This window comes from Cebus imitator, unplaced genomic scaffold (genome assembly GCF_001604975.1).
Source record: "Cebus imitator isolate Cc_AM_T3 unplaced genomic scaffold, Cebus_imitator-1.0 Scaffold410, whole genome shotgun sequence".
NCBI classification, from domain to species: domain Eukaryota; kingdom Metazoa; phylum Chordata; class Mammalia; order Primates; family Cebidae; genus Cebus; species Cebus imitator.
The window spans coordinates 1,911,670-1,928,075 of NW_016107725.1; the positions used below are offsets into that span (position 1 = coordinate 1,911,670).

Sequence of the window (16,406 nt, forward strand, 5' to 3'; positions counted from 1 at the left end):
ATCATACCCTTAAAAATGGTTAAAATGGGCCGGACATGGTGGCTCATGCCTATGATCCCAGCACTTTGGGAGGCCAAGGTGGGTGGATCACAAGGTCAAGAGATCGGGACCATCCTGGTCAACATGGTGAAACCCCGTCTCTACTAAAAATACAAAAATTACCTGGGCATGGTGGCGCATGCCTATAGTCCCAGCTACTCGGGAGGCTGAGGCAGGAGAATTGCTTGAACCCAGGAGGCGGAGGTTGCAGTGAGCTAAGATCGCGCCATTGCACTCCAGCCTGGGTAACAAGAGCAAAACTCTGTTTCAAAAAAAAAAAATGGTTAAAATGGTAAATTGTATGTTACATGTGTTTTTTCACAGCAAAAATTGTAAAATAAAGGGACTGATGGTTTGGGGAGTAGGGAGGAGAATCAAAGATTTAAGCCAAATTCTGAGATTACACATTGGGTGGCTTCAGCCCCGAGAGCGGAAGGGGTTCATCCAAGGTCGCTCCGGGTGGCAGCCCAGCTGGGCTGGAACCCAGGTGTCCACCTGCACCCCGTGCAGCGCTTGCCTCTCACAGATGTCTGGGGCCTGTCTGGTTCTATGACCTGGATGCACGGAGTCAGAATTGCAAGCTGTGGCATCATGGCTCTCAGGGAAGAAGAGGCAGGGTGCTCGGCTGCCACCTATGCCCGCTGGCCACCGGCCAAAGACCTGGGGCCTCTGGGAGCCAGTGCCATTCACTGGCTGCCCTGTGTTCTGTTGCAGATTGCATCTCTGCTCAAGGATAATGAGCGCATCCAGTCCACCCAGACCGTCGCCCCCAACGATGAAGACAGTGACATCAAGAAAATTAAGAAGGTCTGTGGCATCCCTCTGGGTGGCCCTCTTTGGAGCTCTCTCTTTTGAGAGCCAGCCCAGGTTCAGCGGTATCCACCCACAGTCCCGCTGTCCTCAGGGTGTGCCCCCCATCCCCCAACCTCAGCTCCAAGGCAGAGCCCACACCCCCTTATCCCTGAAGAGCACCTTGTCAAGTGATTTCTTCTGGTTATCCCTAAGGGGTAGAGTGGTTCAGCCCCATTTTATAGGTAAGAAAACTGAGATTCCACAAGAGGGAGGAGTGGGGAAAGCCAGGACAGAAACTCAGGCCTGGGAATCTCAGCTGACTGCTTTCCTCACAGTGCCATGCACCTCGCCAAGACCCCCAGGGCCACCTCTCCACCGCCACTCCCTGCCATGTACACACCACCTTTCACAAGCACCTCCTGAGTCCCCAGCAGACACGGCACAATAGCCAAGCCATTTTCAGACCTCACTGCTTTTCCCCTATTAGAGTTCAGAAGGGACCAACATCTCAGAAGCTACCAGGAATCTGCTCAGTGGCCAGGTAGTGACATACCATGGGCCACCCCGGGTGGTGTGGCAGAAGGAAGGAGCATGGCCTGTGTTTGTAGCTTGCCAGACTCAAGGCAGGGGAGCCTGACTCACCCTAAGAAAAATAGGTGAAACCACGGAATCCTGTTGAATGTGTAAAAAGGACCCCAATGCCATCCCTAGAAACTGCACACTGGCATCCCATGGGCCAAGTTCAGCTTACCAGTGTGTTTGAGATTTTCAGCCTACACGGTGGGCTTTTTTTGGTTTACATTTTTAAAAGTTTGTTGCCGGTGCTTTAAAAGCAAACACATAACACAAAAATCTGGATTTTGGGTTTCTCAGGAATAGAAATAGCTAACATTAATTAACTACTTTCTATGTGCCAGACCCTATTTTAAGAGCTTTATGCAGATTAATTCTATCCTCACTAAAATCCTCTGAGGTTTTATTATTTTCATTTTACATATGGGGAAGCTGAGACACAGACAGGCAAAGGAACTTGCCCAAGGTCACACAGTTAAGTATTTACAGGGTAACATTCCAACCTTGGCTGCCAAGCTTCAGATGCCATACCACTGGGACACACTGTCTCCTTAAAAAGCAGAAGGTCCAGCAGCCCCAGGCCACCTCCTGCCCAAGATAGCAGCCGGCCCAGGCAAGAGGTGCCGTCTTATGACATTCCCTCCACTCCCCCAGCCAGCTTCATGCACCCCTAGGACCTGCCAGGGCCCCACAGGCATTGGGATTGCCACCCAGATCTGAGCCAAGTCCGACCTGAGCAGAGATGCCCTGATCTGAGTTCTCTGCTTCGGCCCCAGTGAGTTTCCCAGCTCACCCCTGTATTTGGAGCATTCTGGTTAGAACATTTTATTAAAGGCCAGCTGACATTCACCTCCCATTGCTCTATTTTCACCCTCCTGGAACCTCAGAGTAAGCACCTCCATCTTTGAGAAAACCCTTTCTACCTTCAGAGATAGCTTTTGGGGCTTGGGCAGGCCTCTGCTCTCCACAGCACCCATCCCTAGCCAGCAGATCTGCACCTGGACACCTGTGCCTGCTGTTCGGAGACCGTGACCCTTTCAGTGGAGAATATTGCATAAGCACCTCTGCCTGGTCCCCAGTGGCTCATCCCAGTACCCTTCCTCCCAGTGTGGACCGGGAGTTTGCACATAGCTCGAGGGCCCCTTGATTGGAAGCCTGTACAGCTTAAAACAACTCTCCATGCATATGTGACTTAAGGCCCTTTCCCAAGTTCTTACCAACACGAGGCCACTCCAAGCAGCCCAGCTCCCAGGCAACTGAGTTAAGTGTCTCTGTTCATTTCCCTACTGAGTCAGGAGGAGAGGCTCCAGGCAGGCCCCAGGACTCAGAAGCCGCTGATGAGAGCTAAGGATGAGATTAACTAATTTTCCATGTTCTGTTCAATTTGATAATCACCCTCTATCCAGAAGAGCTTTAATGGAAACTTCTGGGCTTTCAGGCAAGTCATTAGACAAGACTAGGCATGAGCCGCGCCCGTGCAGCCCTGCAACCCTTCATCCTCGGGCGACCTCCAGTTAGGACGGAGACGTGGAGCCACATGGCTCCTCCTCCAGTGAATGCTTCCAAAGCATCCCAGGGTCTTGTTGAACTGCAGAGGTCTGGGGCGGGGCTTGAGAATCGGCATTTCCAACAAGCTCTTCAGAGATGCTGGTCCAGTTTGTGGACCACACTTTCCATGCAGCCATCATCTCCTTAGCCCCATTTCACAGAAGGGAAAACTGACTCAGGTCAACCAAACAACTTGCCCTGTATTACGTGGGCTGCAGAGCCAGGCTCGGGCCACAGCTGCGCTCGCTTCGCCACAGGCCGGTCGTGGGAAGAACAAAGCCTTGGTCCCTGCCCTGGGGGAGCTCAGAGCCTGCACGGACAGGCGTGGACCGGCCTCCCTGACAGGCCCCTCCCGCGCCGGTCTTGCTGCGCAGGTGCAGAGCTTCCTGCGCGGCTGGCTGTGCCGGCGGAAGTGGAAGACCATCATCCAGGACTACATCCGGTCCCCCCACGCCGACAGCATGCGCAAGCGGAACCAGGTGGTGTTCAGCATGCTGGAGGCCGAGGCCGAGTACGTGCAGCAGCTGCACATCCTCGTCAACAACTTCCTGCGCCCGCTGCGGATGGCTGCCAGCTCCAAGAAGCCGCCCATCACGCATGACGACGTCAGCAGCATCTTCCTGAACAGGTGAGCACCCCTAGAAGTTGGCCAAGGCGGGAAGGAGCCTAGTGGGCAGTGGCCGCAGCTCAGCTTTGACACGCTCTCTCATGTAGTTCCCGCCGAGTGCAGATGAGGCCCAGACAGGACAGACGTGCCCGAGATTACGTGGCTACAAACCACCAACCCCAAAAATGTGGGGTCCGGGGCAGGGGGACAAATGTAGGCTCCTAAAGTATAGGTCTAAACCAGTGGGTCTCAACTGGGGCAGTTTTGCTCCCCAGGGGACACTGGGAATGTTTGGAAACACCATTGATTGTCACCACTTGAGGGACGTTGCTGTTGGCATCTCATGGGCAGAGGCGAGGTGCTGGTCAATATCCTACAATACACAGGATGGTCCCCTACCAACAAAGAATTATTCCACCCAAAATGTCAGTAATGCCACAGTTAAGGAACCTTGGTTTCAATGTCTAAGAGTTATAAACCGAACTACAAAACATAAAATACCTTATTCTTCCACCTTGATACCATCATAATGACCCGGAGGCCAGGTTGAAATTTAGAATTCTCAGGTGTCTTAGAGTTCTGCTGTGGACCACGTTATCCGCATGCCTTACAAAGAAGTCACTTCTCCCAGATGGTGACCCTCACAGTAATTGGGGCTTGTAGTTCCTCAGAAGGCTGCGCTGACAGCCGCTCTTCTGCTGTCGTCTTCTTTTTAAAAGGATTTTCCTAGGAAATTATTTAAATGAGCTTTCTGGTGGGTGATAAAATTATATAAACTAGGCTGTGCACAGTGGCTCACACCTGTAATCCCAGCACTTTGGGAGGCCAAGGTGGGCAGATCACCTGAGGTCGGGAGTTCGAGACCAGCCTGACAAACGTGGAGAAACCCCATCTCTACTAAAAATACAAAATTAGCCAGGTGTGGTGGTACATGCCTGTAATCCCAGCCACTCGGGAGGCTGAGGCAGGAGAATCACTTGAACCCAGGAGGTAGAGGTTGTGGTGAGCCAAGATTATGCCGTTGCACTCCAGTCTGGGCAACAAGAACGAAACTCCATCTCAAAAAAAAATTGTATGAACTAGATAAGAGCAACAAAAATGAAGACATATAAACAGTGTGCTATTTACAATGGAATGTCATCTAAGAATTAAAGTAAATCATTATGTTTCCCTAGATGTTCATTCAACTACATTTCTTTTCAAATATCCAGCATTCAGTCATTTCACTAATCTCAACCAGCCTTTTCTCCAGACCTTCTGCATGGATATTTGGGACCCAGGGCCACCTTCCCTGTGCCCTCCCCCTTTCCCTGATAGTGTGATGTGCTGAGTGTGAGGGGACTGTGGGCCACCCTGGGGTGGGGAATGGATGAGGTCATGAGTCAGACATGGGTCTGAGGCTCAGGTGAGAGACTGGGCTGAAGACACTGAAAGTCATTGAGGTGGGACAGGTTGACACCATAGATGTGGACAAGGCATCAGAATATGGGGGACAGAGAGAGAGAGAGAGAAAAGGAAAGGGAGAGAAGCAGGCAGAAGGAGGAAAATAGCTTTTGGCCTCATGAGACCTTTTCAAGACTGAATCATGGGACTCCACAAGGTTGCTTTTTAATAGGAATGTTGATCAGGTTTTTAAACATTCAATAAATGCTTTTGTGCATTGACTAAAACAAAAAAAAATGAATTTTGTGTGTGTGTGAGTGAAATCAGGTAACACTTAACCCAGAAACTCCAAGTGGGTTGTTTAGATTCAGTGACCTGGAATGTGGCTGAAAAATAGGAAGAACGTGTTCCTTGCTGAGCAAACCCTGGATAGCTCAGCTGACTTCACAGATTCTCAAACACAAGCCCATCTGTAGGTCTGGGTGGAGCCCAGGGGACTGCATTTCCAACAAGCTTGCAGGTACTGCTGCTGCTACTGTCCCAGATGGCACCAAAATGGGAAGCTGGAGATAAACAGAGGTGGCTGCCTGTTTATCTCCACTATGACTCCTTATTTGAGGTTCACTTCAGGAGCAGTGGTATGGTTCTATGTTGTTTATACTTTTTTTTTTTTGCATTTTAGGCTGCCATTGCAAACTTCTGGTGACCATTTATCATCATCACTAAGTGGTGCCCTTTTGTGTTTGTTACATTTTCGTAATTTTACTGTACTTCGTTGATTGATGTGAAATAGAATTCTTTTGACCTGGAATCTTTGATAGAGAGTATTCATGCCAGCTCACAGCATTTGTTCAAATGTTGTTCAGAAAAAGAAATCACAACATGGTTTTATATTTTTATGTTTAAAGAACTGAATAGATCAGGTCAGATACCTTTAATGCAGAACAAATGAGAAGGAGGAAAGGGGGATTTTGCCTTTTCATGAAGCTGATATTTCCAACAGTGACCTTAAAAATAAACAGGATAGACCTCAAGATCGACCCATGAATCCTTTAGCAGGGCAAGTGGAAAGATTTACCCAAATCTGTTTTCCCCTTTCAGTTGTCAATACAAGGCAGTCCATAGGGTGGGGCCCCAGCAATGATTCGGGATGGAAGGAATGATTCGCCAGCAGCCCCACCAAAGGCAAGGACACTCATCCACTTGCTCATTCAACAAACAGGCAACACAGAGTGCCTTGCTGCATGCTGAGTTCATGTATACAGAGTGAACCATGCAAACCCCACCATCGAGTCAAATGATCCACCAGATGTTTACCATGAAATGTGAGAGAACCACCAAAGAGGCTTCCTGGAGGAGGTGGTCTTTAAGGACACAAGAGAGTATACAGGGGAAGGAGGAGGAAAGGACTTTCCAGGTAGAGAGAACAGCATGTGTGAAGGCCTAAAGGTGAGAGTGGGACTTGATCTTGGAGGCAGGAAAGAGGCATTAGACATTTCAGCCAGAGACTGTCATGGTCAGGTCTGTCTCAGGAAGTTCAGCCCCTCTCCCATGTGGAGGGGGACTCTAACCCTAACTGCTCAATGTGAGTGGGTACAGGAACAGGGCCATAGATTACAGCTGCACCAGTGGTGCACTGCACAATTCTAGGGCCACCATTCATATTGCACAGTGGCGGGTGGACTTTCTTCTGTAAAGAGCCAGAAAGTAAATGTTTTAGACTTTGTGGGACACACCATCTCTGTTACAACCAAGCAGTCACAGATAAGCCAAAAACAAATCAGTGTGGCTATATTACAATAAAACTTTTCTCTTTTTTGCAACCATTTAAAAATATAAAAAATTATTCTAAGCTTTCAGGCTATACAAAAACAGTGGCTTTGCTAGATTTGGCCCATGGGTTGTGGTTTGTCAACCCCTGACATACACTAGGCTGTGAATGGTGCCCACTAGAATTGTGCCCCCAGCAGCCTTGACGGGAACTGTTTCTGTTTTTATCATTGTTGGAGTTAGACGCAGGGAAACCATTGTCTGACCGAGTGCCTGAAACCTAGTGGTTACTCAGTAACTAAGTGCTGAATGAATGAATGAAACTCTAGTTCTGCAAGATATTGGGTATTCCACCTTCAAAGGGTCGTGTAGATTTGGGAAAGGTGCGTGGTATATTACCCTTAGAGAGTCACAACGAACTTGGCATTTTAAAAGAATCAATCATTTTTATTTAAACTGTTAAAGAACATAGAAAAAAAAGTAGAAAACTTTCCAATTTTTTTTTACGAAAACTTGCTTTCAAAAATGGCACATTTGTGTGTGCACAGACTCTGTCACTCCCTAGCTCTTGCTCTCGCTCTGATAAATAAAAGAGCTATGCCAGTAAAAGAAGCAGTGAGAGCAAAGTAAATGGCCTGTGCAAAGGCCCTGAGGCAGAAGAAAGAAAATTTAGGGAACAGAAGACCAGAGGGATAACAGGGAAATAGGTAAGAGGGAGTAACCCACAAGACAGATAGATGCAGTTCCTGCAGGGCATTGAAGGCCAAGTTAAGGCCACTCCACCTGATCAGATTCCATTTTTAAGAGATGAATCCACTCTATGGAGAATGGGTGGACCAGGGACAAGAGTGGAAGCAAAAGTCCAATTAGGGGCCCACTGACAATGGTGCAGGCAGAGGTGACAGGGGTGGCAGAATCAGCAGCTTTGATGGAGTGGATATAGGGGTGAAGGAGGAAGAGGTGACAGGTGACCCCCAGGTTCTGTCTGAGAGGGCAGTGGGAAGGGCTGCTATTTAATGAGAAGAGAAGAAAGAAAACCAGCTCTAGACCTGAGGTCAGAGTCAACAGAAAAACTCCTAAAAATTATTAGGAGTTCATGTTGTTAAAATATAAGCAAAATCAGTCTGGGCGCAGTGACTCATGCCTGTGATCCCAGAACTTTCAAGGCAGAAGGATTGCTTTAGCACAGGAGTTCAAGACCAGTCCAGGCAACATAGGGAGAGCCCATCTCTACAGAAAACTTAAAAATTAGGAGGCCATGGTGGTGCACACCTGTGGTCCCGCTTCTCAGTAGGCTAAGGTGGCAAGATTGCTTGAGCCCAGGAGGTCGAAGCTGCAGTGAGCCGAGATCATACCACCACAGTCCAGTCTGGGGGACAGAGCAAGACCCTGTCTCAAAAAAAAAAAAAAAAGAAAGGCAAAATCGGTATCTTTTCCTTATATCTACAGCAACCACTTAGGAAATATGCTATGAGAAATAGCAACAAAAACACAAACTGTCTAGGAATAAACACAGGACCCCTGTGATGAGGCTTCAGCAAAGACCTAGCAAGGTAGAGAGACACACCAGCACCCTGGATGAAAAGGTGTGTGTCATGAAGATGTCATTCCACCCAAAATATTCTGTAAATTTCATATAATCTAATGCCAATCGAAGTAAAAAATAAATAAATAAATAAATAAATAAAAGAATTCCCTACCTGTAATTAAAACATAAAGGCTTATAAATATAAGTCATGAAAACAAACTAAAACTAATCCAAGATCAACAAAATAAAATAGAAAGTCCAGAAAGAGACTTAAGCATATATTATAATTTTTTTTTTTGAGATAGGGTCTCCCTCTGTTGCCCAGGCTGGAGTGTAGTGATGCGATCTCAGCTCACTGACAACTTCTGCCTCCTGGGCTCAAGCCACCCTCTCAGCCTCCTGAGTAGTTGGGACTACCGGTGCATACCACCATGGCTAGCTAATTTTTTTAATTTTTTGTAGAGATGGGGTCTCCCTATAGTGACCAGACTCAAGTGATCCACCTGCTTCAGCCTCCCAAAATGCTGAGATTACAGGCATGAGCCACCTCGCCTGGCAAGAATTCAGTAACTGTGAAAAACCAGCCTCGCAAACAGCTGGTATCGTTGATTAACAGGCTTGACAATTGGCTAACTAAACTGAGAGAAAGGCTATATCTATCTCCCTCATTCATATTGTACACCAAGGCAAACAATAGTTAAGTGTTTACATGTAAAAAATGAAACAAGAAAATAGTATATACGTGAGTGTGTAAGCAGCCTAGGATGAGGAAAGACATGGTTCTCCAAGCCAAGCAGAAAGAAAATGGTCCACCTTACAAGGAAAACAGGAAGAACTTCAGAATAACACCAGACACAAAATCAACAGGCAGATAGCTGACCAAAGATGTCCACAACACAGACGTCAGACTACAGACTTAACGTAGAGAGTTATTTAAAATTAATGAGAGAAAAGATTAATGAGAGAGATAAATAGCAATGAACTAGGCAATTTTTTAAAGAGAAATACAAATGGCCAATATATAAGAAAAATGTTCAACCAACCCATTGATAATTTGATTTTTTTAAGCAAATCAAGTCAAAATGAGATCATGTTTTTTAGTTGAATGGACAAGAATAGTAATTTCTGTATAGTGGGATTCTTTAAATTTCACTTTAGAAATGGAGGCTTCATCAACTATATTTGCATAATTCTAGCTTATAATGTTCCTGATATGCTGCTACACAGGCATGTGCAGTACTTGGATATAAGAAGGTTCATTTCCTCCCTGGTCCATCCTAAACGGTTGTCTGCTTTGCTGAAGCTGTCTGCGAATGGCTTTCCTAAGTCTTGCCATGGCAGTACTCAGGGTTATCTAGAAGGATCTAGATATAAGTCAAGATCCTATGTCTCAGGGGTCCCTAACCCCCTGGCCACAGAGTAACACTGGTCTGTGGCCCGTTGGAATCTGAACTGCACAGCAGGAGGTGAGCAGCAGGTGAGTGGGCTGAGCTTCATCTGTATTTGTAGCCACTCCCATTGCTCATATCACACCTGAGCTCCGCCTCCTGTCAATCAGCCCCAGCATTAGATTCTCATAGGAGCACAAACCCTGTTGTCAGCAGCGCATGTGAGGCATCTAGAGTACATGCTCGTTTTGAAAATCTAATGCCTGATGATCTGTCACTGTCCCCCATCATCCCCAGATGGGACCATCTAGTTGCAGGAAACAAGCTCAAGGCTCCCATTGATTCCACATTATGGTGACTTGCATAATATTTCATTATATATTATAATGTAATAATAATAGAAATAGTCTGGGCATGGTGGCTCATGCCCATAATCCCAGCACTTTGGGAGGCCAAGGCAGGTGGATCACTTAAGGCCAGGAGTTTGAAACTAGCCTGGCCAACATGGTGAAACCCCATCTCTACTAAAAATACACAAATTAGCCTGGCATGCTGGTGTGCACCTGTAATCCCAGCCACTCAGGAGGCCGAGGCTGGAGAATCGCTTGAACCCGGAAGGAGGGGATTGCAGTTAGCCAAGATTGTGTCATTGCACTGCAGTCTGGGTGACAGAGCAAGAACCTGCCTCAAAAATAATAATGATAATAGAATAAAGCGCACGATAAATGTAGTTCACTTGAATCATCCCGAAACCATGCCCCCAGCGCACCCCCTCCTCACCATCCATCTGTGGGAAGATTTTCTTCCACAAAACCAGCCCCTGGCACCAAAAAGATGGGGGAGAGCTGCTAATATGGCTCCCCCAAGAACCCCTGTAAGTCCCCTGACCTGACCCCCATGCCTCCCACCTCAAGGCAGACATTCTGCCCTCCGTACACTCTCATGCACCCCTGGGTTGATCTCTTGCTGTTGGACATTTTGAAGGGTCTTCACATGTGGACTCCCAAAGTTCTTAACATTGGAACATGTTTATCCATTCAACAAACTCATTTGGGTTTTAGAGCCAGAGAAACCAGCCTTGCCAAGGGTCGTAAGATATTGCCACGCCCAGAGGCGGTGCTTGAGGGAGGTGACAATTTCTTTCTCTTTCTTTCTCTTGGGACTTTAGGGAGATGATGGACAATTCACAATAATGATGGGATCCACACTCAGAAATGAGAGTTCAAAGTCTCTTCTGCGTGGATTGCTAAGTTTGTGTATTCTGTGGAATGCGGTTGCTAGTTTCGCCCTTTAGCTGGAAGCGTTGTGTTCTGTTCCGTTCTCCCTCCCTCCCTTTCTTCCTTCCTCCCTCTTTCTTCCCTCCTTCACCCCTTTCTCTCTCTCGCTATCCCTCTCACAGCCCCTTTCTCCCCGCCCTACCTGTTTCTCTGCAGAGCAGGCATGCACAGGACATTTCTCATCCCTCTGGGGTCCTGAGTCTCTGACGTCTGAGCCTCCTCCATCCACTGGGCCCCATGCCCTACCCCCATCGCCTTGATGCTAGAGCATCTCTGTGCTTACCAGTTGTCTTCCACCCTCTGCTCTCGTGCTCAGACAGTGAGATGGAGGAGGGCTGCCTCAGAGCACACACTACTGGGAGAAGGGCAGCACCCCAAGGTGGGAAACACCGGGTGCCTCAAACAGCCAAACAAAACACTAAAGGAACAGAAGAGGTGGGAGGGAGCCCAGAACACACCCAGGAGAAGACCGCCAAAGAAAGACAAGAGAACATTCCAGAGAGAGAGAGAGGCCAGCCCAAAGGCTCAGGGCTGCCCCTGACCCCGCGGGTCCTCACTCTCCCTCTCCGGGCCTCAGTTTCCCTATCTGTAAATGGAGTGTACCACAAAGAACCAAGGTGGCACCTGGGGGAAGCCCCCAGGTCTGCAAGAGGGTAAGATTGGAAAGAGGGGGGCCACATGGCTTGGCAGGAAGGAATGGGGGTGCCTTCAGGAGGCAGCACAAGCCGGCTCTCTCTGGAGTTCTCTGTGTCCTCACAGCTTGTCCTGGGAGAGGAGGCGCCCAGGCTGTGTTCTGGGACCAGCTGCTTGGGGAGCAGTGGGTGGGAAAGTGGGTGGGGGGGAGGACCCGGCAACTGTGGCTGCCTGCACCCAGCCGGCGCTAATCTGCCAACGAGAACACATGTTCATCACATTGTGTGGTGACAAAGCAGGGGCTTTGCAAGCAGGGGGCCTCTGGGTCTTTTGGCTTTCTGACTTTTATTCCAAAACACGGGGGTGGTTGCCAGGTGTTGGGAAACTAGCGTTTGCTGAGCACCTGGCATGTGCTGGGCACTTGAATTGTCCCATTGCTTGCAGGGTCTTCCTCATTGCACCTTCATGTTTTACACAGAAGGACTCGAGGCTGGGAGACCTTAGGTATCTTATTGAGGGTCTCACAGCCAGGAAGGGGCGTAAGGCAGATTTGAGTCCCTCTATGTGCTACTCCCAACTCCAGCCCTTCTCATGTTGATCCGTACCTTTTACTCATGTTCGCCATGGGTTCCTCCAAGATACCTCCGGGGAGGGGGTATGGGGCCCAGCAGGTGGGACTTGAGGACACACAGAGGCCACCGGCCAGAGCGGCTCCCCGCCCTCCGCGGGCCCCGTGGGTGCACCACCTCATTCATAGATGAGCCTGGGCTTGATTTCATGCTCTGCTGTCACCATCTGGAAATGCTTAGTAATTCTTTAACAAGGGGCCTGCATTCTCATTTAGCACCAGGCCCCCAGATACTATCATCTGTCCTCCCCATGCAGTTTTCACATAAGGTCTCATGTGAGAAAAGGGCTTGCTGCTGAAATCCCAGGAGGTTTGGGGACAGTGGCCTCTGGAGGAGCAGGAAGTCCCTGGACAGAGGTGACCCTGTGCTTTCTCTTTCAGTGAAACCATCATGTTTTTGCATCAGATCTTTTACCAAGGCCTGAAGGCTCGCATCTCCAGCTGGCCCACGCTGGTCCTGGGTGAGTAGCCACCCCTCACCGAGGCCCCCAGAGAAGTCCCCCTCCAGGGGCCACCCCAAAAGGCTGGGGCAGTTCTGTCCCTCTAGCGCATAATTGTGTCCCTCTTTAAAACCCACAGAATCCCTCGGGGGGCGGCGGGGTGGGGGGGCAGAAGAGAAAAGACAAGTTGGCAAACGCTGTATTTCTAAGAGGAAATGATATATTTTTAGTTTCCTATCCACGTTCCCCTTTTATAAGGAATGTATACACATCCATTTCAGAAAAATTGAGAACCCATAAAAGTAAAAATGTTTAAAAATATCAAGCATAGTTCTGCTTCCCAAAGATAACCACTATAAACACGTTGGTGTGTTTTCTTCCCATTTTTTCTGTGCATAGATCCTGGGTTTTTTTCCACTTTACATAATTGCAAACATACTGAATATAGAATTTGTATCTTAGTGTGTTGTGTTTTTTTTCTTACTTAGCATTATCACATAAGCATTTTCTCCTGCCAAAAGCATGCTTTTTGATCACTGTGTAATACTCCAGTGCCCATGAAGGCACTGTCATTTATCCAACCATCTGCCACGATTGGCTCTTAAGAGCTTTCCAATTTTTTGTTATTAGAAATAATCATCTCTTCATAAGAAATTTTTTCCATGTTAGAGATTATTTCCTTGGGATAGGTTTCCAATGAGCAGAACTGCTAAAACACAGAATGCAAACATGTAAAAGGCTCTTGCTTCCTACATCCAGTTGTTTTCCAAGATGGCTACACTGCTGTAAGTTTCACAAGCAATAGACAGAAGAACCTCCTGCATTTCACCCTCGACCTGAACCAAATGTCTTTTTTTTTCACTTTCTTAATTTGGTAGATCAAGATAAGTATTGGTGTCACCTCCACTATGGAGGCAAAGAAAATGGCTTAGGGGGCCAGGTGCGGTGGCTCACGCCTATAATCCCAGCACTTTGGGAGGCCGAGGCGGGTGGATCATGAGGTCAAGAGATCAAGACCATCCTGGTCAACATGGTGAAACCCCGTCTCTACTAAAAATACAAAACATTAGCTGGGCATGGTGGCGCGTGCCTGTAGTCCCGGCTACTCGAGAGGCTGAGGCAGGAGAATTGCTTGAACCCAGGAGGCAGAGGTTGCGGTGAGCCGAGATCACGCCACTGCACTCCAGCCTGGGTAACAAGAGCAAAACTCTGTCTCAAAAAAAAAAAAAAAAGAAAATGGCTTAGGGAAGTAAAGGGACAGCAAAGGCTGCATAGGTGGAGGGCACAAAGCAGGCCCAGGCTCGGTTCTCCAGAGCTTCCCTCTCAGGCTCTACAAATCTCCCCTCCCCTCAGGCTACACAGAGCTCCCCTCCCCTCAGGCATGGAGGCTTCCCAGATGGGGTAGGCACTATTGTTTTTCTCAAGTCAAAGACCCTTTCTCTAGGGTCAGAATCAGAGGCGTCCTTAGAAAGATAGGATCTGCATCTGCAGTTGTATTGTTGAAGACACTATCCATCAGGTAGGCGGTCACCCATCACATGAGCTCCCATTCAGAGTTGATTACATGTTTTCTTTCTTAAATGAGGCTTGTAAGAAGATGTTTAGGCCAGGCACGGTGACACACACCTGTAATCCCAGCACTGTGGGAGGCTGAGGCAGGCAGATCACCTGAGGTCAGGAGTTTGAGACCAGCCTGGCCAATATGGTGAAACCCTGTCTCTACTAAAATGACAAAAATTAGCCAGGTATGATGGTGCATACCTGTAGTCCTAGCTACTCAGGAGGTTGAGGCAGGAGAATCGCTTAAACCCAGGAGGCGGAGGCTGCAGTGAGCTGAGATTGCACCCTTGCACTCCACTCCAGCCTGGGCAACAGAATGAGACTCTATCTCAAAAAAAAAAAAAAGGTGTTTCAAGGTCAGGCACAGTGGCCTGTAATCCCAGCACTTTGGGAGGCCAGGGCAGGCAGATCACTTGAAGTCAGGAGTTCAAGACCAGCCTGGCCAACATGGTGAAACTCCATCTCTGTAAAAAACACAACAATTCAAAAATTAGCTGGGAATGGTGGTCCGTACCTGCAGTCCCAGGTGCTTGGGAGGCTGAGGTGGGAGAATCGCTTGAACGCAGGCAGAGGTTGCAGTGAGCCGGGACTACTACTGCACTCCAGCCTGGGAAACAGAGCAAGACTCTATCAAAAAAAAAGATAAAGAAGGCGTTTCACATGACCCCATCCCAGCCTATCCAATGTTGAAGGGCAAAGATTTGAGGAGATTGGTCGGGACTTGGGGGCACTGGAAAGGCAGATTATATACCCAGGAAGCTCGAAACAGAACTAGAGCCACAGGCCCTACCCAGGGCCCTGCCAAACACCCAGTGAACTAGATGACACAGAGCCAGGAAGGCCTGCTGGGACAATGACATATGGACGAAGGAGCAGAGACTCATGTGTCATATGGTAGAAAAGCCCTGGAATGGAGGAGTGGGGGCGGGTGGGGGAGGTGATCAGGAGACCCAGCTCCAGGCCAGCTGCCGACTTCCCCTGTGACCTCAGATAGGCCACTCCTGTCTCAGGACGGAGACTCCAAGAGGGAGGGGGGCCTCTTGAGGAGTGTCCTAGGCCATCACATCACAGGGCACAGGGGCAGGCAGAGGGAGGAACCAGGCCGCTATGCAACAGAAGCCTCGGCTGACCCTGACCCGCAGGAAGCGCTGGAGAAGGAGTGGCGTCACACTGATGTCCTGAATTGAAGTGGGAGAGGGGGCAGCCCAGGCAAGGCAGCTTCCTCCAGCTGAGAGCAATCCCTGGAGAGGGACCCAGCTGAGAGCCATCGGCCACCAGCACTCCTGGCAGCTGGGGGCATCCAGGTGGCACCGGCACCCCACAGTGCCCAGTCTACCTCCTGTCTCTGACACTCACATCACAAATGTCAGACAAAACACACGCCCCCGCCCTGTCTCTGAGGGTCTGTGATTCTAATATGGTCCCAATGACGGGGGCCCACCTACCGGCAGTGGATAGGGCAGTGTGCTGGGGTCATCCCCAAGAGCAGAGATGTCTCTGGTGGGGAAGCTGAAACTGGCCCCTGGCCTCTCTGGGTGTAGCTGGGGAGCTGGGGGCCTCGGAAGTGCTGTCTCCAGCAAGATGCCCCGGCCACCACGGACCGCCCTGCCCCGTCCTTCCAGCGGACCTGTTTGATATCCTGCTGCCCATGCTCAACATCTACCAAGAGTTCGTCCGCAACCACCAGTACAGCCTGCAGATCCTGGCCCACTGCAAGCAGAACCGCGACTTCGACAAGCTGCTGAAGCACTACGAGGCCAAGCCGGACTGCGAGGAGAGGACGCTCGAGACCTTCCTCACCTACCCCATGTTCCAGGTGGCGGCTGGCCCTGCGCGGGCGGCGCGGGAGAGGCGGGAAGGCAGGCGTGGGGGCGGGGCCGGGGCAGTGGGGGGCGGGGCCGGGGCAGTGTTGGCACAGGGCTTAGCGCGCCCCAGCTCTGGGCTGCCAGAGGGGGCAGGGAAGGTGGTTAGGACCAGCTGGGTGATGCCAGGTGCAGAGCAAACCGACTGCGGGCCTGTGCACCCCACCTTTCCCTCCTGGCTCCTGAGCACCCCCAGCCACCCTCAGCCACAGAAGAGCCCTAGACAAGACCCTCCACATTAGAGTCTGACCAAAGGGCAACCTGTCTCCTTCCCCCGTTCTGCTCATGGAAGCCCTCTGGGCTGAAAGAAACATTCTCTCTCTCTCCCACCACCCCCCTTGCTCTCTCACTCTCTTCCCCCCCGCCCCACCCCACCCC

General features: G+C 49.5%; 1 protein-coding gene across 1 annotated transcript in view; it reads left to right on the forward strand.

Moving 5' to 3' along the window:
* LOC108289664 (ras-specific guanine nucleotide-releasing factor 1) overlaps positions 1-16,406 on the forward strand; it is an 86,111-nt gene that overhangs the window by 40,045 nt on the left and 29,660 nt on the right. Inside the window, exons 4-7 of the mRNA XM_037731589.1 lie at positions 754-846; positions 3,327-3,580; positions 12,548-12,627; positions 15,789-16,017. Of these exons, the coding sequence (XP_037587517.1) occupies positions 754-846; positions 3,327-3,580; positions 12,548-12,627; positions 15,789-16,017 (656 nt within the window). The remainder of the gene's footprint in view (positions 1-753; positions 847-3,326; positions 3,581-12,547; positions 12,628-15,788; positions 16,018-16,406) is intronic.